This window comes from Oncorhynchus gorbuscha, linkage group LG20 (assembly GCF_021184085.1).
Source record: "Oncorhynchus gorbuscha isolate QuinsamMale2020 ecotype Even-year linkage group LG20, OgorEven_v1.0, whole genome shotgun sequence".
NCBI lineage: Eukaryota > Metazoa > Chordata > Actinopteri > Salmoniformes > Salmonidae > Oncorhynchus > Oncorhynchus gorbuscha.
In genome coordinates this window covers 37,731,057-37,755,342 of record NC_060192.1, presented here as the reverse complement: position 1 = coordinate 37,755,342, position 24,286 = coordinate 37,731,057, and the positions used below count along the sequence as shown (strand labels likewise).

General features: G+C 45.9%; 1 protein-coding gene and 1 pseudogene across 1 annotated transcript in view; both read left to right on the top strand.

Annotated features, from left to right (window-relative positions):
- The window catches only part of postna (periostin, osteoblast specific factor a), an 81,944-nt gene extending 70,962 nt beyond the window's left edge, over positions 1-10,982 (top strand). Inside the window, exons 20-25 of the mRNA XM_046317006.1 lie at positions 1,019-1,099; positions 5,816-5,869; positions 7,121-7,207; positions 7,750-7,773; positions 8,937-8,975; positions 9,325-10,982. Of these exons, the coding sequence (XP_046172962.1) occupies positions 1,019-1,099; positions 5,816-5,869; positions 7,121-7,207; positions 7,750-7,773; positions 8,937-8,975; positions 9,325-9,470 (431 nt within the window). The 3' untranslated portion in view covers positions 9,471-10,982. The remainder of the gene's footprint in view (positions 1-1,018; positions 1,100-5,815; positions 5,870-7,120; positions 7,208-7,749; positions 7,774-8,936; positions 8,976-9,324) is intronic.
- Positions 10,983-16,417: 5,435 nt separating this feature from the next.
- On the top strand, positions 16,418-16,821 carry LOC124007503 (annotated as a pseudogene).
- Positions 16,822-24,286: the final 7,465 nt, after the last annotated feature.

The following is a 24,286-nucleotide window of genomic DNA, read 5'->3' as shown; positions in this document are numbered from 1 at the left end:
CTAGTGCTTAGAGTGTAGAGGTGGCAGGCTAGACTAGTGGTTAGAGTGTAGAGGTGGCAGGTAGCATAGTGCTTAGAGTGTAGAGGTGGCAGGTAGCCTAGTGCTTAGAGTGTAGAGGCGGCAGGCTAGCCTAGTGGTTAGAGTGTAGGGGCTGCAGGGTAGCCTAGTGGTTAGAGTGTAGGGGCGGCAGGGTAGCCTAGTGGTTAGAGTGTAGGGGCGGCAGGGTAGCCTAGTGGTTAGAGTGTAGGGGCGGCAGGCTAGCCTAGTGGTTAGAGTGTAGGGGCGGCAGGCTAGCCTAGTGGTTAGAGTGTAGGGGCAGCAGGCTAGCCTAGTGGTTAGAGTGTAGGGGCGGCAGGGTAGCCTAGTGGTTAGAGTGTAGGGGCGGCAGGCTAGCCTAGTGGTTAGAGTGTAGGGGCGGCAGGCTAGCCTAGTGCTTAGAGTGTAGGGGCGGCAGGCTAGCCTAGTGCTTAGAGTGTAGGGGCAGCAGGCTAGCCTAGTGCTTAGAGTGTAGGGGCAGCAGGCTAGCCTAGTGCTTAGAGTGTAGGGGCAGCAGGCTAGCCTAGTGCTTAGAGTGTAGAGGCGGCAGGGTAGCCTAGTGCTTAGAGTGTAGGGGCAGCAGGCTAGCCTAGTGCTTAGAGTGTAGGGGTGGCAGGGTAGCCTAGTGGTTAGAGCTTTGGACTAGTAACCGGAAGGTTGCAAGTTCAAACCCCCGAGCTGACAAGGTACAAATCTGTTGTTCTGCCCCTGAACAGGCAGTTAATCCACTAGGCTGTCATTGAAAATAAGAATTTGTTCTTAACTGACTTGCCTAGTTAAATAAAGGTTAAAAAAAAAATTATAATTTTTTTTTAAAAGTGTTGTACTACATCTGCTTTTCCAGGTTTACGTTACAAACTATCTCTAGCAGATGATAGAGCTCTGTGTTCTGCCAATACTTTGGCATAACGTAATTGTCTAACGAGCACCCACAACTGCAGGATGTAATGATGATTTTGCGATGTTTGGGTCCCATGATTAGAGGTGTCTAAGGTAAAGAAGTTTCTGGAGAGTGAGGTTCATATTCTCCAGGAGGAAGAGATCAAGAAACTCATAGAGGGAGGTTAGTCGGTCGGAGATGTAAACAAACAAATGACTGATGGGTGGCATGACAACCGCATGTATACGTCACCCGTTTCCCCGGGCAACCAAACGGGCTACACCTCCTTACAACCTCTCTTTGTAACAAGCATCCCATAGTATGAAAACTGATAGAGGTCCCGTCTGGCAACTTTTCTTTTTGAGGATTATGAATATAAAGCCTGGACATTTAAAAAATATATATTATTAGAATAAATGGTTTTATGAAGATTAAAGTTTCGGAAAATAAAAAGGCTATTTATTCTTGAACTCAAAATGCTCCAAACTCTGCAGCTAATAACATTCATACACCTACAATATAATTGTTTTATAATATGATATATACAACACAGTTGAACTAATCAGATCCTAAACCCTGAAAACAAAGCAGTAAACCCAATCCGAAGACAAAAGATGAATGGTATTATCTGCTGTGAAGGGACCTCCTGCATGTGTCAGTCATCTAGATGATTCTGGGCTAATTGCACTGTGTTATGGCAGATTCACCCCTGCTCTTGGTAGCTAAGAGCAGATGTGTCCATTAAAGCCCTGTTACTGCGATAAAGTAACAGGTAGATATATACCTCTTTCGGAGCATTGTTTTACTTTCTGAAGCAAGATGGGGTCCTAAAATTATAATCAATAAAAATTGTATGCTAGGGTGTATCTGCCAAAAAAACAAAAACATTTGCAAGTCTCGGTAAGGGAATTGTTTGCCTGTTCTATCCTGTTTTTATTTTTTTATGTAAAGTTGTATTTTTTTTTGTCTGCAATATTCTCTGACTGAAATTGTCATGTAATAATAATAATAATAATAATATATGCCATTTAGCAGACGCTTTTATCCAAAGCGACTTACAGTCATGTGTGCATACATTCTACGTATGGGTGGTCCCGGGGATCGAACCCACTACCCTGGCGTTACAAGCGCCATGCTCTACCAACTGAGCTACAGAAGGACCATGCCTAATTATTCACGAGCCCATATCTAATTATTCACGAGCCCATATCTAACCATTCTAGAAGGGGCATTTTTATGGCGTTAGTCATTTTACCATTATGACGTCATCATTAAGAATGTGCCACAAATGGTATCAGATTCCCTATAAAGTGGACTACTTTGGACCAGAGCTATGGGCCCTGGACAAACGAAGTGTATGAAATAACAATAATAAATAATCAATTCTACTTTTATATAATGAATAAGGTGCCATTTGAGCCGCCATGTTGGTAATGGTACAAAGACGTTCCTCAAAAATAAGCTCTATGTTTTCATATTAGATTATGTATTGGATAACCTCCATACACTACTCCAACACTACTCCAATATCTACACACTACTCCAACACTACTCCAACCTCCATACACTACTCCAACCTCCATACACTACTCCAAAACTACTCCAACATCTACACACTACTCCAACACTACTCCAATATCTACACACTACTCCAACACTACTCCAACCTCCATACACTACTCCAACACTACTCCAATACCTACACATTACTCCAACACTACTCCAACCTCCATACACTACTCCAACCTCCATACACTACTCCAACCTCCATACACTACTCCAACACTACTCCAATATCTACACACTACTCCAACACTACTCCAACCTCCATACACTACTCCAACCTCCATACACTACTCCAACCTTCATACACTACTCCAACCTCCATACACTACTCCAACACTACTCCAATATCTACACACTACTCCAACACTACTCCAACCTCCATACACTACTCCAACCTCCATACACTACTCCAACATCAATACACTACTCCAACCTCCATACACTACTCCAACACTACACACTACTCCAACACTACTATATGTACACACTACTCCAACATCAATACACTACTCCAACCTCAATACACTACTCCAACATCTACACACTACTCCAACATCAATACACTACTCCAACCTCCATACACTACTCCAACATCTACACACTACTCCAACCTCCATACACTACTCCAACATCTACACACTACTCAAACCTCCATACACTACTCCAACATCTACACATTACTCCAACATCAATACACTACTCCAACCTCCATACACTACTCCAACAACCAAACACTACTCCAACCCCCACACACTACTCCAACCTCCACACACTACACCAACCTCCACACACTACTCCGACATCTACACACTACTCCAACATCAATACACTACTCCAACCCCCACACACTACTCCAGCCTCCACACACTACTCCGACATCTACGCACTACTCCAATATCAATACACTACTCCAACCTCCACACACTACTCCAACCTCCATACTCTACTCCATACACTACTCTGAACCTCCATACACTACTCTAACTACCATACACGACCCAATACACTACTCCAACCTCCATACACTACTCTAACCTCCATACTCCATCTAGGAGGCATAGCCAGGTGTGTGTGTTAGAGGTGGTGGACTAGGAGGCATAGCCAGGTGTGTTAGAGGTGGTGGACTAGGAGGCATAGCCAGGTGTGTGTGTTAGTTGTAGTGGACTTGGAAGCATAGCCAGGTGTGTTAGAGGTGGTGGACTAGGAGGCATAGCCAGGTGTGTGTGTTAGTTGTAGTGGACTAGGAGGCATAGCCAGGTGTGTGTGTTAGCGGTGGTGGACTAGGAGGCATAGCCAGGTGTGTGTGTTAGAGGTGGTGGACTAGGAGGCATAGCCAGGTGCGTGTGTTAGTGGTAGTGGACTAGGAGGCATAGCCAGGTGTGTGTGTTAGTGGTGGTGGACTAGGAGGCATAGCCAGGTGTGTGTGTTAGAGGTGGTGGACTAGGAGGCATAGCCAGGTGTGTGTGTTAGAGGTGGTGGACTAGGAGGCATAGCCAAGTGTGTGTGTTAGAGGTGGTGGACTAGGAGGCATAGCCAGGTGTGTGTGTTAGAGGTGGTGGACTAGGAGGCATAGCCAGGTGTGTGTGTTAGAGGTGGTGGACTAGGAGGCATAGCCAAGTGTGTGTGTTAGAGGTGGTGGACTAGGAGGCATAGCCAGGTGTGTGTGTTAGCGGTGGTGGACTAGGAGGCATAGCCAGGTGTGTTAGAGGTGGTGGACTAGGAGGCATAGCCAGGTGTGTTTGTTAGTGGTAGTGGACTAAGAGGCATAGCCAGGTGTGTGTGTTAGCGGTGGTGGACTAGGAGGAATAGCCAGGTGTGTTTGTTAGTGGTAGTGGACTAAGAGGCATAGCCAGGTGTGTGTGTTAGTTGTAGTGGACTTGGAGGCATAGCCAGGTGTGTTAGAGGTGGTGGACTAGGAGGCATAGCCAGGTGTGTGTGTTAGTTGTAGTGGACTAGGAGGCATAGCCAGGTGTGTGTGTTAGCGGTGGTGGACTAGGAGGCATAGCCAGGTGTGTGTGTTAGAGGTGGTGGACTAGGAGGCATAGCCAGGTGCGTGTGTTAGTGGTAGTGGACTAGGAGGCATAGCCAGGTGTGTGTGTTAGCGGTGGTGGACTAGGAGGCATAGCCAGGTGTGTGTGTTAGAGGTGGTGGACTAGGAGGCATAGCCAAGTGTGTGTGTTAGAGGTGGTGGACTAGGAGGCATAGCCAGGTGTGTGTGTTAGCGGTGGTGGACTAGGAGGCATAGCCAGGTGTGTTTGTTAGTGGTAGTGGACTAGGAGGCATAGCCAGGTGCGTGTGTTAGTGGTAGTGGACTAGGAGGCATAGCCAGGTGTGTGTGTTAGCGGTGGTGGACTAGGAGGCATAGCCAGGTGTGTGTGTTAGAGGTGGTGGACTAGGAGGCATAGCCAAGTGTGTGTGTTAGAGGTGGTGGACTAGGAGGCATAGCCAGGTGTGTGTGTTAGCGGTGGTGGACTAGGAGGCATAGCCAGGTGTGTTAGAGGTGGTGGACTAGGAGGCATAGCCAGGTGTGTTTGTTAGTGGTAGTGGACTAAGAGGCATAGCCAGGTGTGTGTGTTAGTTGTAGTGGACTTGGAGGCATAGCCAGGTGTGTTAGAGGTGGTGGACTAGGAGGCATAGCCAGGTGTGTGTGTTAGTTGTAGTGGACTAGGAGGCATAGCCAGGTGTGTGTGTTAGCGGTGGTGGACTAGGAGGCATAGCCAGGTGTGTGTGTTAGAGGTGGTGGACTAGGAGGCATAGCCAGGTGCGTGTGTTAGTGGTAGTGGACTAGGAGGCATAGCCAGGTGTGTGTGTTAGCGGTGGTGGACTAGGAGGCATAGCCAGGTGTGTGTGTTAGAGGTGGTGGACTAGGAGGCATAGCCAGGTGTGTGTGTTAGAGGTGGTGGACTAGGAGGCATAGCCAGGTGTGTGTGTTAGCGGTGGTGGACTAGGAGGCATAGCCAGGTGCGTGTGTTAGTGGTAGTGGACTAGGAGGCATAGCCAGTGTGTGTGTTAGCGGTGGTGGACTAGGAGGCATAGCCAGGTGTGTTAGAGGTGGTGGACTAGGAGGCATAGCCAGGTGTGTTTGTTAGTGGTAGTGGACTAAGAGGCATAGCCAGGTGTGTGTGTTAGCGGTGGTGGACTAGGAGGAATAGCCAGGTGTGTTTGTTAGTGGTAGTGGACTAAGAGGCATAGCCAGGTGTGTGTGTTAGCGGTGGTGGACTAGGAGGCATAGCCAGGTGTGTGTGTACTGTATCTGTCTGTCTGTCAGTACATGTTGTTTAGTCATTACATGACTTCGACACCCCTCCACCCCTCTCCACTGTCGCTCTTAAGGTGCAACCGGATACACAACGGTCACCAAGTTCATCGAGCCTCAGGTCATTGAGGGTAGGGCCACCTTAAATATCTCATCTCTATCCTCTCCTCTTATTAATGCGTAATAGTTCCTTCCTCGGTCAGGAGACATCAACATAGCCGCTAACCCTTCAGTGTTTGCAGATATGAAGAAAGTCATATACAGGTTTTAACCAAAATGGCGGAAGGTTCCATGTTGGATTGTGAAGTGGAGTCATCACCATTTTGCTAACAAACCTGACTTCTTCAGATCTGCAAATACTAAAGGGACAGTAGGGTATAAGACCAGGACTAGGGGTCTGTATTCTACAGTAGGTATAAGACCAGGACTAGGGGTCTGTATTCTACAGTAGGTATAAGACCAGGACTAGGGGTCTGTATTCTACAGTAGGTATAAGACCAGGACTAGGGGTCTGTATTCTACAGTAGGATATAAGACCAGGACTAGGGGTCTGTATTCTACAGTATGATATAAGACCAGGACTAGGGGTCTGTATTCTACAGTAGGATATAAGACCAGGACTAGGGGTCTGTATTCTACAGTAGGATATAAGACCAGGACTAGGGGTCTGTATTCTACAGTAGGATATAAGACCAGGAATAAGGGTCTGTATTCTACAGTAGGATATAAGACCAGGACTATGGGTCTGTATTCTACAGTAGGATATAAGACCAGGACTAGGGGTCTGTATTCTACAGTAGGGTATAAGACCAGGACTAGGGGTCTGTATTCTACAGTAGGTATAAGACCAGGACTAGGGGTCTGTATTCTACAGTAGGATATAAGACCAGGACGAGGGGTCTGTATTCTACAGTAGGTATAAGACCAGGACGAGGGGTCTGTATTCTACAGTAGGATATAAGACCAGGACGAGGGGTCTGTATTCTACAGTAGGTATAAGACCAGGACTAGGGGTCTATAGTCTACAGTAGGTATAAGACCAGGTCTAGGGGTCTGTATTCTACAGTAGGATATAAGACCAGGACGAGGGGTCTGTATTCTACAGTAGGTATAAGACCAGGACGAGGGGTCTGTATTCTACAGTAGGTATAAGACCAGGACTAGGGGTCTGTATTCTACAGTAGGATATAAGACCAGGACGAGGGGTCTGTATTCTACAGTAGGTATAAGACCAGGACGAGGGGTCTGTATTCTACAGTAGGATATAAGACCAGGACTAGGGTCTGTTTCTGTAGTGAACCTTTATCCTACAATATGAAACTGTGTCTGTGGATCCACGAATCCTCCATTTTGAGTCTAACAGCTCCAGTTTCCTTCCGCAGGCCCAGATTTCGCTAAGATCACCACCATCCACGGCAACCCGGAAATGATTGCCCAAGAGTCAGAGAGGATCACCAAACTAATCCAAGGTCAGAACCTAATTTGAGATAAAGATAGTTTTCTGGCCTTAAAAACAAGTCCTAATCAATCACCAGAGCGTTGTTTAATCTCTGTTTACCATCTCTGTTAATTATCTCTGTAAACCACATCTGTTTACCATCTCTGCTTACCATCTCTGTTAATCATCTCTGTTTACCATCTCTGTTAAACCTAAACACACAACGCAATAACACAATTAGCTATGCAAGATGTCTTCCCTGCAAAACATTGCACATTTTGGTCTTGACACTTTTGGGTATTCTGCAGCTGAAATACACATTTTAAGTTGCTACTGGCGTTCTTGCATTGTGTGCTTGCATAAAATATAGATTAGGATCTGGGCGATTAGGGAATTTACTGTTATCTCTCTCTATACATGGAGGCAACAGGGGGCAGTTTGAGTAATGGATTGTTATATCTCTCTCTCTCTCTTTCTCCGTCTCTCTCTCTTTCTCTCTGTCTCTCTCCCTCTCTCTCTCTCTCTCTCTCTCTCTCTCTCTCTCTCTCTCTCTCTCTCTCTCTCTCTATACAGATGGAGGCAGTAAGGGTGTCCCAGGTAAATAAATAGATGACAACACACTCTCTCTCTCACAACACACACAGAGGTGGAAAAAGTACTCGATTGTCATACCTGATATTTAACAAACCACTTTTTTTCATCACGTTATACTCACATAATGTATATCTCGCTGTTAAACATCTCTGTTAAACATCTCTGTTATACTCACGTAATGTATATCTTGCTGTTAAACGGCAGCGTAGCCTAGTGGTTAGAGTGTTGGACTAGTAACCGGAGGGTTGCAAGTTCAAATCCCCGAGCTGACAAGGTACAAATCTGTCGTTCTGCCCCTGAACAGGCAGTTAACCCCCTGTTCCCAGGCTGTCATTGAAAATAAGAATTTGTTCTTCACTGACTTGCCTGGTTAAATAAAGAAAAAATGTAAAAAACATCGCTGTTATACTCACGTAATGTACATCTCTATTAACTACCTCTGTTCAACATCTCTGTTATACTCACGTAATGTACATCTCTATTAACTACCTCTGTTCAACATCTCTGTTATACTCACGTAATGTATATCTCTATTAACTACCTCTGTTCAACATCTCTGTTATACTTACGTAATATATATCTCTATTAACTACCTCTGTTCAACATCTCTGTTATACTCACGTAATGTACATCTCTATTAACTACCTCTGTTCAACATCTCTGTTATACTTACGTAATGTATATCTCGCTGTTAAACATCTCTGTTAAACATCTCTGTTATACTAACGTAATGTATATCTTGCAGTTAAACATCTCTGTTAACCACCTTTGTTATTCACCTGTGTTAACAATCTCTGTTTGCCATTTCTGTTAAGCCTAAACACACAATGCAAAAATACAATTAGCTATGCTCGATGTCTTCCCTGCAAAGCATTGCACATTTTGGGCTTCACACTTTTGGGTATTCTGCAGCGCATATAGGGGACAGTTTGAGTAATGGAGTGTTCTCTCTCTCTCTCTCTCTCTCTGTGTCTCTCTCTCTCTCTCTCTCTCTCTCTCTCTCTCTCTCTCTCTCTCTCTGACTCTCTCTCTCTCTCTCTCTCTCTCTCTCTCTCTCTCTCTCTCTCTCTCTGTGTCTCTCTCTGTGTGTGTCTCTCTCTGTCTCTCACTCTGTCTCTCTCTCTCTCTCTGTGTCTCTCTCTCTCTCTCTCTCTCTCTCTCTACAGATGGAGGCAGTAAGGGTGCCCCGGCCAAAAGATCTCCAGGTAAATAAATAGATGACAACACACTCTCTCACAACAAACACAGAGGTAGAAAAAGTACTCAATTGTCATACTTGAGCAAAAGAAAAGATACCTTTTATATAAAATGATTTGAGTAAAAGTGAAAGTTACCCAGTAAGATTCTTCTTGAGTAAAAGTCCCTTCCTCGATCATCTTGGTTCTCTACCTCTCGGTCTCTTCACTGTTTCTCTTTTCATTACGTTTTGTTTTTCTGTCGCAACGTTATCCTTTCTTTCACTCTCTTCTTCTTGTCTCTATCGTTTTCTTCTTCACTCCTTTCTACTCTCGTTCTCCTCATTGTTGTCTTTGTCTCTCTCTTCTTTTTCTAAAGCTGGTGTTAGGAGGAGGAAGGCAAGGCTGGTGAGACGCCACAACAACCAAAACCCACGTCCGGCCCTGACCCGTCCAAACCAGCTAAGACCAGTCCAGACCAGTCCAAACCAGCTAACACCAGTCCAGACCAGTCCAAACCAGTAGAGACCAGTCCAGTCCAGACCAGTCCAAACCACACCAGCCCTGCAGGAAACCATTTCCAGATCATTATAAAGGCACAGCAAGGAAGAGAACAACACAACAAGACTTTCTATGTTCCCTTGATGGGAAAAGATGTCTGTTTGAAAAGATGTCTGTTTGAAAAGAAGTCTGTTTGAAAAGATGTCTGTTTGAAAATATGTCTGTTTGAAAAGATGTCTGTTTGAAAAGATGTCTGTTTGAAAAGATGTCTGTTTGAAAAGATGTCTGTTTGAAACGATGTCTGTTTGAAAAGATGTCTGTTTGAAAAGATGTCTGTTTGAAAAGATGTTGATAATAATTTTTTTCAACCATTTTTGTTCTCTGGGCAGAGGTGAATAATGAATGGTAGAGTGAAACAACTGGACCAATGGTGTCGGACATGATGTGTCTTAACAATGCTAAGACAATCGGTTTTCCTACATGATGTATTTTAACAATGCTAAGACAATCGGTTTTCCTACATGATGTATTTTAACAATGCTAAGACAATCGGTTTTCTTACATGATGTATTTTAACAATGCTAAGATAATCAGTTTTCCTACATGATGTATTTTAACAATGCTAAGACAATCGGTTTTCTTACATGATGTGTATTAACAATGCTAAGATAATCGGTTTTCCTACATGATGTACTTTAACAATGCTAAGATAATCGGTTTTCCTACATGATGTACTTTAACAATGCTAAGATAATCGGTTTTCCTACATGATGTACTTTAACAATGCTAAGACAATCGGTTTTCCTACATGATGTGTCTTAACAATGCTAAGACAATCGGTTTTCCTACATGATGTGTCTTAACAATGCTAAGACAATCGGTTTTCCTACATGATGTGTCTTAACAATGCTAAGACAATCAGTTTTTCTACATGATGTATTTTAACAACGCTAAGACAATCAGTTTTCTTACTTGTAAGTAATATATGTATGCAAGGACATGTACTTTTAAGAACTTTTATAAACTTTTACTGTGGTGCAGATGAGGTAGAAGGTTTGAAATAATATTTCTACAACGGAAAGATGATGTTTGTTTTTGTTTTTTTTGCTCAGTTTAGTTTAAATGATGGCTTGATCTGGAAGACTTTTTGTATGTTTTATAATGGTGCTGGCATTCTGTATTACGGATTAATCTTGACCAATAGGAATGAAGCATTGTGTATTATGGATGCATCTCAACCAATAGGAACTAAGCATACTATTACAAATGCATCTCAACCAATAGGAACTAAGCAATACTAATGCTGTACATTATAACAACCAACCAAACAGAATCCTGTTTCGATAGTTTAATTCCGTATCTGAATGGACTATTTTCTGATTTCCTGTTTTGATTGGTTGATCTTTTAGCAAGGCTTCCTGCTGTTAGAACTGTTGCTGTTCAGTTGTACCATTGTGCCTTTGCAATCTATGCACCTTCTTACCTCTGTGTTGTTCTGAAAAGAAATCTTCAATAAAAGTTACAGTTGAATGTGAAGATCTTCTTGTTTTTTTTATCATACCGGTACGTTGGGTCATATAAGATATAATATATATATAAATATATGCCATTTAGCAGACGCTTTTATCCAAAGCGACTTACAGTCATGTGTGCATACATTCTACATTTCAATTCTGGAAATCCTGGTTGGGAAGAATTCGGATTCCTTGCCTATTTCCTCATGATTCAAGAAATGTGTATTTCTGGAAAAACTGTGAATTCTGGGAAACCTAAAGACAAGGCTCTAATGTCAGCTCTGAGAACACACTTGAATCATCTGTCTAAGGGACAAGAGAGGACAGAGACTAGTCCCAGTGTTTACCATGAGTGTTATCTTAGTGAACGTCAGGGAAATCGCCTTTAAAAGGCACGTTGTCGACAGTGCTGTGCGCTTGATGACATTGTGCAATTGATTGAATCCTGCCTTTTAGTTCTCCTTTCCCACAGCTCACAGCTCATAAATGGATAGGCTTCACATGCTCTCGGGACCTTGTGACATCAGTCTGCTCGGGACCTTGTGACATCAGTCTGCTCGGAACCCTGTGACATCACTCTGCTCGGGACCTTGTGACATCACTCTGCTCGGGACCTTGTGACATCACTCTGCTCGGGACCTTGTGACATCACTCTGCTCGGGACCCTGTGACATCACTCTGCTCGGGACCTTGTGACATCAGTCTGCTCGGGACCTTGTGACATCACTCTGCTCGGGACCTTGTGACATCACTCTGCTCGGGACCTTGTGACATCACTCTGCTCGGGACCTTGTGACATCAGTCTCCTCGGGACCCTGTGACATCACTCTGCTCAGGACCTTGTGACATCAGTCTGCTCGGGACCTTGTGACATCAGTCTGCTCGGGACCTTGTGACATCAGTCTGCTCGGGACCTTGTGACATCAGTTTGCTCGGGACCTTGTGACATCAGTCTGCTCGGTACCTTGTGACATCATTTTGCTTGGTATCTTGTGACATCAGTCTGCTCGGGACCTTGTGACATTACTCTGCTCGGAACCCTGTGACATCAGTCTGCTTGGACCCTGTGACATCACTCTGCTCGGAACCCTGTGACATCAGTCTGCTTGGAACCCTGTGACATCACTCTGCTCGGAACCCTGTGACATCAGTCTCCTCGGAGTCAAAACTTCAGACTCCGACGACATGACGTGAGGAATAGCAGCAGATCATCAAAGCATTATGAAAACCACTGGTAGAGGCTTTGTGTCTGTCATCACTGGCAGAGGCTTTGTGTCTGTCATCACTGGTAGAGGCTTTGTGTCTGTCATCACTAGCAGAGGCTTTGTGTCTGTCATCACTGGTAGAGGCTTTGTGTCTGTCATCACTGGCAGAGGCTTTGTGTCTGTCATCACTGGTAGAGGCTTTGTGTCTGTCATCACTAGCAGAGGCTTTGTGTCTGTCATCACTAGCAGAGGCTTTGTGTCTGTATTTTGTTTAGTTTCTAATGCATGGTGTAATTAAATTCACAAGATACACAGGTGTCGTAGTGTACAGTTGAAGCCATGCTGCAGCACATCTGTTACCTGGGCTGTGTGTGTGTGTGTGTGTGTGTGTGTGTGTGTGTGTGTGTGTGTGTGTGTGTGTGTGTGTGTGTGTGTGTGTGTGTGTGTGTGTGTGTGTGTGTGTGTGTGTGTGTGTGTGTGTGTGTGTGTGTGTGTGTGTGTGTGTGTGTGTGTGTGTGTGTGTGTGTGTGTGTGTGTGTGTGTGTGTGTGTGTGTGTGTGTGTGTGTGTGTGTGTGTGTGTGTGTGTGTGCGAGAAAGAGAGTGAACGTGTGCTGCCCAGGCTGTGTAGGAAAATACATTGACAGAACAGAGAGAATAAAGATTATCTGTGGTGATTGACATCCCATGCAAATCTCCACATCTAAACTCTCCTGTTAATGGGGTTGGATAAACATCCCTTGCTCGACTACCTAATGCCTGTGCTGGGTAGGTGGTATTCATGAACGGCTGTTACCATTCTGTTCACACGTGGCTTGAAAATATAAATGATATATCTGAAAAATATTCTAACACCTGGATATGTTTATTTTTGAACCATTCCATTGTAGATTTTGCTTTATGTTTTGGATCATTGTCTTGTTGGATGACAAATCTCCGTCCCAGTCTCAGGTCTTTTGCAGACTCCATCAGGTTTTCTTCCAGAATGGTCCTGTATTTGGCTCCATCCATCTTCCCAACAATTTGAACCATCTTCCCTGTCCCTGCTGAAGAAAAGCAGGCCCAAACCATGATGCTGCCACCACCATGTTTGACAGTGGGGATGGTGTGTTCGGGGTGTTGCTTTTACGCCAAACATAACGTTTTGAATTGTTGCCAAAAAGTTCAATTTTGGTTTCATCTGACCAGAGCACCTTCTTCCACATGTTTGGTGTGTCTCCCAGGTGGCTTGTGGCAAACTTTAAACGACACTTTTTATGGATATCTTTAAGAAATGGCTTTCTTCTTGCCACTGTTCCATAAAGGCCAGATTTGTGCAATATACGACTGATTGTTGTCCTATGGACAGAGTCTCCCACCTCAGCTGTAGATCTCTGCAGTTCATCCAGAGTGATCATGGGCCTCTTGGCTGCATCTCTGATCAGTCTTCTCCTTGTATGAGCTGAAAGTTTAGAGGGATGGCCAGGTCTTGGTAGATTTGCAGTGGTCTGATACTCCTTCCATTTCAATATTATCGCTTGCACAGTGCTCCTTGGGATGTTTAAAGCTTGGGAAATCTTTTTGTATCGATATCCGGCTTTAAACTTCTTCACAGCAGTATCTCGGACCTGCGGGGTGTGTTCCTTGTTCTTCATGATGCTCTCTGCGCTTTTAACGGACCTCTGAGACTATCACAGTGCAGGTGCATTTATACGGAGTCTTGACTACACAAGGGTGGATTGTATTTATCATCATTAGTCATTTAGGTCAACATTGGTTCATTCAGAGATCCTCACTGAACTTTTGGAGAGAGTTTGCTGCACTGAAAGTAAAGGGGCTGAATAATTTTGCACGCCCATTTTTTCAGTTTTTGTTAAAAAAAAGTTTGAAATATCCAATAAATGTCGTTCCACTTCATGATTGTGTCCCACTTGTTGTTGATTCTTCACAAACAAATACAGTTGTATATCTTTATGTTTGAAGCCTGAAATGTGGAAAAGGTCGCAAAGTTCAAGGGGGCCGAATACTTTCACAAGGCACTGTATATATAATGATTTCTAAACATAGTTTTTGGGGGAAATATTATACCGTACATATTATTTTTGTTCCCAAAGACAGATGTTTGGTTTTTTTCAACAGTGATTCGTGTCCTGTAATATCACTTCCCTGACAGTAAAATGGAATGGGACACAATGGCTGTCAGACACTATTCACTATAGGGAGCCATTTCAGACATAACCCGTTGGAATGTGATTCAGAGAGAGAGAGAGAGAGAGACAGGGAGAGAGAGGGAGAGAGGGAGAGAGAGAGAGAGAGAGAGAGAGAGAGAGAGAGAGAGAGAGAGAGAGAGAGAGAGAGAGAGAGAGAGAGAGAGAGAGAGAGGGGGGGAGAGAGAGAAATACAGAGAGAGAGATACAGGGAGAGAGAGAGAGAGAGAGAGAGAGAGAGAGAGAGAGAGAGAGAGAGAGAGAGAGAGAGAGAGAGAGAGAGAGAGAGAGAGAGAGAGAGAGAGAGAGAGAGAGAAAGAGAAAGAGAAAGAGAAAGAGAGAAATACAGTACAGAGAGAGAGAGAGAGAGAGAGGGAGGGAGAGAGAGAGAAAAGTTTGAGAGAGAGAGAGGGATAGGGAGAGAGAGAGAGAGAGAGAGAGAGAGAGAGAGAGAGAGAGAGAGAGAGAGAGAGAGAGAGAGAGAGAGAGAGAGAGGAGAGGAGGGAGAGAGAGAGAGAGAGAGAGAGAGAGAGAGAGGGAGGGAGAGAGAGAGAGAGAGAGAGAGAGAGAGAGAGAGAGAGAGAGAGAGAGAGAGAGAGAGAGAGAGAGAGAGAGAGAGAGAGAGAGAGAGAGAGAGAGAGAGAGAGAGAGAGAGAGAGAGAGAGAGAGAGAGAGAGAGAGGAGAGAGAGAGAGAGAGAGAGAGAGAGAGAGAGAGAGAGAGAGAGAGAGAGAGAGAGAGAGAGAGAGAGAGAGAGAGAGAGAAATACAGTACAGAGAGAGGGAGAGAGAGAGAGAGAGAGAGAGAGAGAGAGAGAGAGAGAGAGAGAGAGAGAGAGAGAGAGAGAGAGAGAGAGAGAGAGAGAGAGAAATACAGTACAGAGAGAGAGAGAGGGCAAACAACCATGAGCATGGCTATAGGCTGCCAACAATCATGAGATATCTGTCAGAGCTGAAGTCCTCTGGGACGTCATTAAGATGATCATCCACAGATCCATGCTTGGATACACAGACAGATGCTTGGATACACAGATAGATGCTTGGCCAGCTCAGCGCATCATTAACGGGGAAGAATAGAATCTTGTTCACATCTGGAGATGTTGAAGCTCGTAGGATTCCCTGTCCTGTAAACACAAATTATAACCCTGCAAGGCTGGACTTCTCCAACCTACCTACAGACAGTACTCGGAGCGAGCAACGAATGGTGTGATAACAAGTAATGTCATTACAGTAGAGATATGAAGCTGATAATCTTTATGTGTCTATTACACATACTGCAGGCTCTAATGACTTGTCAGTTTAATACACATTCTACAGGCTCTAATGACTTGTCAGTTTAATACACATTCTACAGGCTCTAATGACTTGTCAGTTTAATACACATTCGATAGGCTCTAATGACTTGTCAGTTTAATACACATTCTACAGGCTCTAATGACTTGTCAGTTTAATACACATTCGACAGGCTCTAATGACTTGTCAGTTTAATACACATTCTACAGGCTCTAATGACTTGTCAGTTTAATACACATTCTACAGGCTCTAATGACTTGTCAGTTTAATACACATTCTACAGGCTCTAATGACTTGTCAGTTTAATACACATAGTCTGTTTTCATGGTAGGCTAGAGGAACAAACTTGATTGAGAAAAAATGCAGAGCTCTTGACGTTTAAAGGTAATTCACGCTTGAGCCAACATCCACAGTGTTTACTGTGAGTGCGTTCTGCGCTAACATCAGGGAGCTTTTAAAATTCCACATTTTTTGTGTGTGTGACTGTAGAATCCTTAGAGAGTAACGCATTGAGGAACTATCCTGTGGATTCACGGCTACGCCCATCCTCTCTAATCGAGAGTTAATTTGTCATTATAAACCGGGTAGCTCGAGCCCAGAATTCTGATTGGCTGACATAAACTTTGTGTTACGTGGTACGTAAGAACAGCCCTTAGCCGTGTTATATTGCCCATTTACCACACCGTATTCCTTAATTAACCTATGGTTCTTGTAATTAACAAATGTTGTCATCACGGAATCCATTTCGAGCTTGATGACGCTCTTTAGCTTTCTGCTAAATTCTTCGCAATGGCTCCTGTGAAGAAGCAGAGCATCAAAGGGTCCAAGGGTGGCAAGAAGAAGAAGCAGGTCCTGAAGTTCACTCTGGACTGGACCCACCCTGTTGAAGATGGCATCATGGATGCAGCCCACTTTGAGCAGTTCCTTCAGGAGCGCATCAAGGGAAAGTGGGAAACCTGGGTGGTGGTGTGGTGTCTATTGAGAGGAGTAAGTGCAAGATCACAGTTTCCTCCGAGGTCCCCTTCTCCAAAAGATATCTGAAAAATCTGACCAAGAAGTACTTGAAGAAAAATGATCTTCGCGACTGGCTGCGTGTTGTGGCCAACACCAAGGAGAGCTACGAGCTGCATTACTTCCAGATCAACCAGGATGAAGAGGAGGAGGAGGAAGATGAGGATTAAACCTCCTGTCTGCTGGATTTTGTACATTAAAAAAATTCTTAGAGTACATTTTTTAAACTTTTTTTTAAAAAGATGACGCTCTGCTGTAAGCAAGACCTGTCATGGTCGTCATGGAGACCATGGCGCAGCGTGATGAGAATACATTTACTCTTTTAATGAGAACGAACACTGAACCAAACTATACAAAACAACAAAACAAACCGTGAAGCTATATACAATGAGTGCTGAAACAGGCAACTACACATAGACAATAACCCACAAAATCTAAATATGGTCCCCATTTAGAGACCACTATAAAAAAAGCTGCCTCTGATTGAGAACCAATCTAGGCAACCATAGCCTTAAAAACACCTAGACTGGGTACCCATGAACATACAAAAACCCAAGATAGGTTGAAAACACTAATTTCACCCTTGTCATACCCTGACCTAACCAAAATAATAAAGAAAACAAAAATAACTAAGACCAGGGCGTGACAAGACCCAAATGGTACCCGGATCCCAAATGGTACCCGGATCCCTCCCTATGTAGTGCCCTCTGGGCCCTGATCAAGAGTAATGAAATGTTTGCAAATATATTATAAATAAAAAACGGAATTATCACATTTAAATAATTATTCAGACCCTTTACTCAGTACTTTGTTGAAGCACCTTTGGCAGCGATTACAGCCTCAAGTCTTTTTGGGTATGATGCTACAAGCTTGGCACACCTGTATTTGGGGAGTTTCTCCCATTGTTCTCTGCTGATCCTCCTCCCCACCCAACCTCTGTCAGGTTGGGTGGGGAGCGTCGCTGCAGAGCTATTTCCAGGTCTCTCCAGAGATGTTTGGGCAGGTTCAAGTCTGGGCTCTGGCTGGGCCACTCAATGACATTCAGAGACTTGTCTCGAAGCCACTCCTGCGTTGTCTTGGCTGTGTGCTTAGGGTCGTCGTCCTGATAGAAGGTGAACATTCACCCCTATCTGAGGTCCTGAGCACTCTGGAACAGTTTTTAATCTAGGATCTCTCTGTACTTTGCTCTTTTCATCTTTCCCTCGATCCTGACAAGACTCCCAGTCCCTGTCACTGAAAAACATCCCCACAGCATGATGCTGCCTCCACCATGCTTCACCATAGGGATGGTGCCAGGTTTTCTCCAGTCATGACGCTTGGCATTCAGGCCAAATAGTTTAATCTTGGTTTCATCAAACCAAATAATATTTTTTCTTATGGTGTGAGAGTCTTTAGGTGCCTTTTGACAAACTCCAAGTGGGCTGTCATGTGCCTTTTACTGAGGAGTGGCTTCCGTCTGGACACTCTGACATAAAGGCCAGATTGAGTCCTGCAGAGAATGTGCAAAGCTGTCATCAAGGCAAAGATTGGCTACTTTGAAGAATCTAAAATGTAAAATATATTTTGATTTTTTTTACATTTTTTGGGTTACTACATTTTCCATATGTGTTATTTCATAGTGTCTACAACAGTACAAAAAACATATACATCACCCATGTCACACCCTGACCGAACCAAAACAATAAAGAAAACAAAGAATACTCAGGTCAGGGCGTGACAGTACCCCTCCACAAAGGTGCGGACCTAATCTAAAGGGGAGGGTCAGGGTGGGCATTTTTCACGGAGTCGGCTCGGGTGCAGGACGTGGGCCCCGCTCTACCTCAGTCTTGGCACAGCATCGCCGGCGTGACAGGCGGCATTAGCAGCTCCTGGTTTGCCGACGGATCTGGCGGCTCCTGGCTGGAGGGAGACTCTTTCGGATCCGGACTGGAGGGAGACTCTGGCGGATCCGGACTGGAGGGAGACTGGCGGATCCGGACTGGAGGGAGACTCTGGCGGATCCGGACTGGAGGGAGACTCTGGCGGATCCGGACTGGAGGGGAGACTCTGGCAGATCCGGACTGGAGGGGAGACTCTGGCGGATCCGGACTGGAGGGGAGACTCTGGCGGATCCGGACTGGAGGGGAGACTCTGGCGGATCCGGACTGGAGGGGAGACTCTGGCGGATCCGGACTGGAGGGGAGACTCTGGCGGATCCGGACTGGAGGGAGACTCTGGCGGATCCGGACTGGAGGGAGAGTCTGGCGGATCCGGACTGGAGGGAGACTCTGGCGGATCCGGACTGCGACCCGTCGTGGTAGACTCCGGACTGCGGCTCGTAGTAGGAGGTTCCGGTCTGTAGACTGTTGCCGGACGCTCTGGACTGGGTACTGTCGCCAGACGCTCTGGACTGGGTACTGTCGCCAGACGTTCTGGACTGGGTACTGTTGCCGGACACTCTGGACTGGGTACTGTTGCCGGACACTCTGGACTGGGTACTGTAGACGGACGCTCTGGACTGGGTAATGTTGCCGGACGCTCTGGACTGGGTACTGTCGCCAGACGCTCTGGACTGGGTACTGTCGCCAGACGCTCTGGACTGGGTACTGTTGCCGGACACTCTGGACTGGGTACTGTTGCCGGACACTCTGGACTGGGTACTGTAGACGGACGCTCTGGACTGGGTACTGTTGCCGGACACTCTGGACTGGCGAGGTGCACTGTAGATCTGGTGATGCTGGAATCTCCCTCCTGTCCGGAGCTGCCAGAGCCCCTTTCCGTCCAGTGGCGCTCTCTGCTTTCGCTACCTCCAGCTCTGCTTTGGGGCGGTGATATTCCCCTGGCTGCGCCAAAGTCCATGAGTCCTGCGTTCTTTGCCGCTACAGCTGCCGTCCGTTACCACGCTGCTTGGTTCTTTGTTGGTGGGTTATTCTGTCACGTTCGTCAAATGGAGGAGACCAAAGCGCAGCGTGATTAGAATACATACTTTTTAATGAAGACGAAGAATACTTAACAAACTATATAAAACAACAAACCGAACGTTAATCTATATTATACTAATGCAGACACAGGCAACTAGACATAGACAATAACCCACAAAATACCCAAAGGAGATGGCTGCCTAAATATGGTTCCCAATCAGAGACAACGATACACACCTGCCTCTAATTGAGAACCTATCTAGGCAACCATAGACATATATAAACACCTTGTCACGGCTGATTTCTACACAAATACAAAAACAACAAACGTGGCAAAACCGAAACAGTCCTATCTGGTGCAGAGAACACAGAGACAGGAAACGATCACCCACAAAGTACCCACAGAATATGGCTGCCTAAATATGGTTCCCAATCAGAGACAACGATAGACAGCTGCCTCTAATTGAGAACCAATCTAGGCAACCATAGACATACAAAATACCTCGAAAGGTGACATCTCCATTAACATTAACAAAAACCCCTAGACAAGACAAAAACACATACATCACCCATATCACACCCTGACCTAACCAAAATAACTGTCACGCCTTGGTCATTGTATCTTGTGTTTTTGTTATATGTTTGGGTAGGCCAGGGGATGACATGGGTTTATATGTTGTATTTCGTATTGGGGTTTGTATTAATTGGGAGTGTGTATTATTAGGGGTGTTTCTAGTTAGGTTTGGCTGCCTGAGGCGATTCCTAATTGGAGTCAGCTGATTCTAGTTGTCTCGGATTAGGAACCGTATTTAGGTAGCTTGAGTGCGCGTTGTATTTCTTGGGTGATTGTACCTGTCTCTGTGTTAGTCACCAGATAGGCTGTATTTAGTTTCACTCGTTTGTTGTTTCATATTTTCAGTTATTTCATGTACTGCATTAGCTTCATTAAAAGTCATGAGTAACCTACACGCTGCATTTTGGTCTGACTCTCTTCAAACAACAGACGAAGATCATTACAGAATCACCCACCACAATTCACAGACCGAGCAGCGTGTGAACTGGCAGGATCTGAAGGAGGATGATATGGACGGCAGAAGCAAGGATTATACGACGTGGGAAGAAATCGACAGGTGGGCCGACCCAGAGCGAGTGCAGGAGCCCGCCTGGGATTCCCTACAGCAATGCGAAGAGGGCTATACACGTATGGAATCGAGAAGGAAAGCATTGCTATACAGAGTGAAAACCGAAGGTAAAGGGGGAAAGCGCAGAGAGACAGTGGCTAAGTCAGAGAATAGACCTGAGCCTACTCTCCCTGTTAATCGTGAAGAGCAGTTGCAATGGGAGAGACTGCATCATTTGGAGATTTGGACATGGGAGGAGGAATTAGACGGTCAAGGACCCTGGGAGCAGCCGGGAGAATATCACCGTCCCAAGGAGGAAATAGAGGCAGCTAAAGCGGAGAGGCGCATGTATGAGGAGGCAGCACGGCGACGCGGTTGGAAACCGGAAAGTCACCCCAAAAACAATATTGGGGGGGGCTAAAAGGGAGAATAGTTATGCCAGGTAGGAAACCTGCGCATACTCCCTGTGCTCACCGTTGGGCTAGAGAGACCGGGCAGGCACCGTGTTATGCTATGGAGCGCACGGTGTTTCCAGTGCGGGTGCAGAGCCAGCTGCGACACATACCAGCCCTTCCTATTGGCCGGGCTAGAGCGGGCATCGAGCCAGGTAAGCTTGGGCAGGCTCAGTGCTCAAGAGCTCCAGTGCGCCTGCACGGTCCGGTCTATCCAGAGCCACCTCTACACACCAGTCCTCCGGTAGCAGCTCCCCGCACCAGGCTTCCTGTGCGTGTCCTCGCGCCAGTACCACCAGTTCCAGCACCACGCACCAGGCCTCCAGTACGCCTCGCCTGTTCAGCGCAGCCAATGCTTTTCTCCCCTCCTGCGCTGCCGGAGTCTCCCGCTTGTTTAGCGCAACCAGAGCTGTTCTCTTCTCCTGCGCTATCGGAGTCTCCCGCCTGTTTAGCGCAGCCAGAGCCTTTCTCCTCTCTTGCGCTGCCGGAGTCTCCTGTCTGTCCAGCGCCACCAGTGCTCCCAGCGGCCCAGCGCGTCCAGTGCGCATCGCCTGTTCTGCACAGCCAGTGCTTTCCTCCCCTCCTGTGCTATCGGAGTCTCCAGCCTGTTCAGCGCAGCCAGAGCCTTTCTCCTCTCCTGCGCTGCCGGAGTCTCCTGTCTGTCCAGCGCCACCAGTGCTACCAGTCGGCCCAGCGCGTCCAGTGCGCCTCGCCTGTTCAGCGCAGCCAGAGTCTTTCTCCTCTCCTGCGCTGCCGGAGTCTCCTGTCAGCCCAGCGTCACCAGTCTGCCAGGATCCGCCTGAAGTGCCAGTCTGCCAGGATCCGCCAGAAGTGCCAGTCTGCCAAGATCTTCTAGATCGGCCAGACAACCGGAATCATCCAGTTCTACCAGCCAGCCAGGATTTACCGGAGCCTACTACCTGCCTGAGCTTCCTCTCAGTACTGAGCTTCCTCTTAGTACTAGGCTTCCTCTCTGTACTGGGCTGCCTCTCAGTACTAGGCTTCCTCTCTGTACTGGGCTGCCTCTCAGTACCGGGCTTCCCCTCAGTACCGGGCTGCTTCGGTCCCGGGCTGCTCCTCTGTCCCGAGCTGCTCCTCTGTCCCGACCTGCCCCTCTGTCCCGGGCTGCCCCTCTGTCCCGAGCTGCCCCTCTGTCCCGAGCTGCCCCTCTGTCCCGAGCTGCCCCTCTGTCCCGAGCTGCCCCTCTGTCCCGAGCTGCCCCTCGGTCCCGAGCTGCCCCTCGGTCCCGAGCTGCCCCTCAGTTATGTGGGGATCAGGGTGAGGACTATTAGGCCATGGTCGGCGGAGAAGGTGGATTATCCTAGGACGCGAAGGGGAGGAACTAGGACATTTATGGAGTGGGGTCCACGTCCCGAGCAAGAACCGCCACCATGGACAGACGCCCACCCGGACCCTCCCTATGCTCTTGAGGTGCGTCCCGGAGTCCGCACCTTAGGGGGGGGTTCTGTCACGCCTTGGTCATTGTATCTTGTGTTTTTGTTATATGTTTGGGTAGGCCAGGGGGTGACATGGGTTTATATGTTGTATTTCGTATTGGGGTTTGTATTAATTGGGAGTGTGTATTATTAGGGGTGTGTCTAGTTAGGTTTGGCTGCCTGAGGCGATTCCTAATTGGAGTCAGCTGATTCTAGTTGTCTCGGATTAGGAACCGTATTTAGGTAGCTTGAGTGCGCGTTGTATTTCTTGGGTGATTGTACCTGTCTCTGTGTTAGTCACCAGATAGGCTGTATTTAGTTTCACTCGTTTGTTGTTTCATATTTTCAGTTATTTCATGTACTGCATTAGCTTCATTAAAAGTCATGAGTAACCTACACGCTGCATTTCGGTCTGACTCTCTTCAAACAACAGACGAAGATCATTACAATAACAAGGAAAACAAAGAATACTAAGGTCAGGGTGTGACAGTACTCCCCCCACCAAAGATGCGGACTCCCGGCCGCACACTTAATCCTATAGGGGAGGGTTTGGGTGGGTGTCCCAATTTAGAAAAAAGTGTCCCAATGTAGATCATTTTAAAACATTTTAATTTACTTTAATGATATAAAATGGACATTAAATTAATTAAATATATTTAAAATAGTTACAATTTAGATCATTTTAAATATACTTATCACGGATATACTTAAATATATGAAAATATGATTAAGTATGATTAAGTATGATTTAAGTATATTTAAATGTTGTTGTTTTTTTCGCTTGGGATTCCCACCATAATGCAATACTGTTGTGCACTAGTCAAAAGTAATGCACTATACAATATAGTATCATCTGAGACACAACCTACAAGGGTCCTGCCCTACGAGACACCAGCTTTATTCATCACTCCTCATTCAACTGTCCTACGAGACACCAGCTCTATTCATCACTCCTAATTCAACTGTCCTACGAGACACCAGCTCTATTCAACACTCCTAATTCAACTGTCCTACGAGACACCAGCTCTATTCATCACTCCTCATTCAACTGTCCTACGAGACACCAGCTTTATTCATCACTCCTCATTCAACTGTCCTACGAGACACCAGCTTTATTCATCACTCCTAATTCAACTGTCCTACGAGACACCAGTTCTATTCATCACTCCTCATTCAACTGTCCTACGAGACACCAGCTCTATTCAACACTCCTAATTCAACTGTCCTACGAGACACCAGCTCTATTCATCACTCCTAATTCAACTGTCCTACGAGACACCAGCTCTATTCAACACTCCTAATTCAACTGTCCTACGAGACACCAGTTCTATTCATCACTCCTAATTCAACTGTCCTACGAGACACCAGCTCTATTCAACACTCCTAATTCAACTGTCCTACGAGACACCAGCTCTATTCAACACTCCTAATTCAACTGTCCTACGAGACACCAGCTCTATTCAACACTCCTCATTCAACTGTCCTACGAGACCAGCTCTATTCATCACTCCTAATTCAACTGTCCTACGAGACACCAGCTCTATTCAACACTCCTAATTCAACTGTCCTACGAGACACCAGCTCTATTCAACACTCCTAATTCAACTGTCCTACGAGACACCAGCTCTATTCAACACTCCTAATTCAACTGTCCTACGAGACACCAGCTCTATTCAACACTCCTAATTCAACTGTCCTACGAGACACCAGCTCTATTCATCACTCC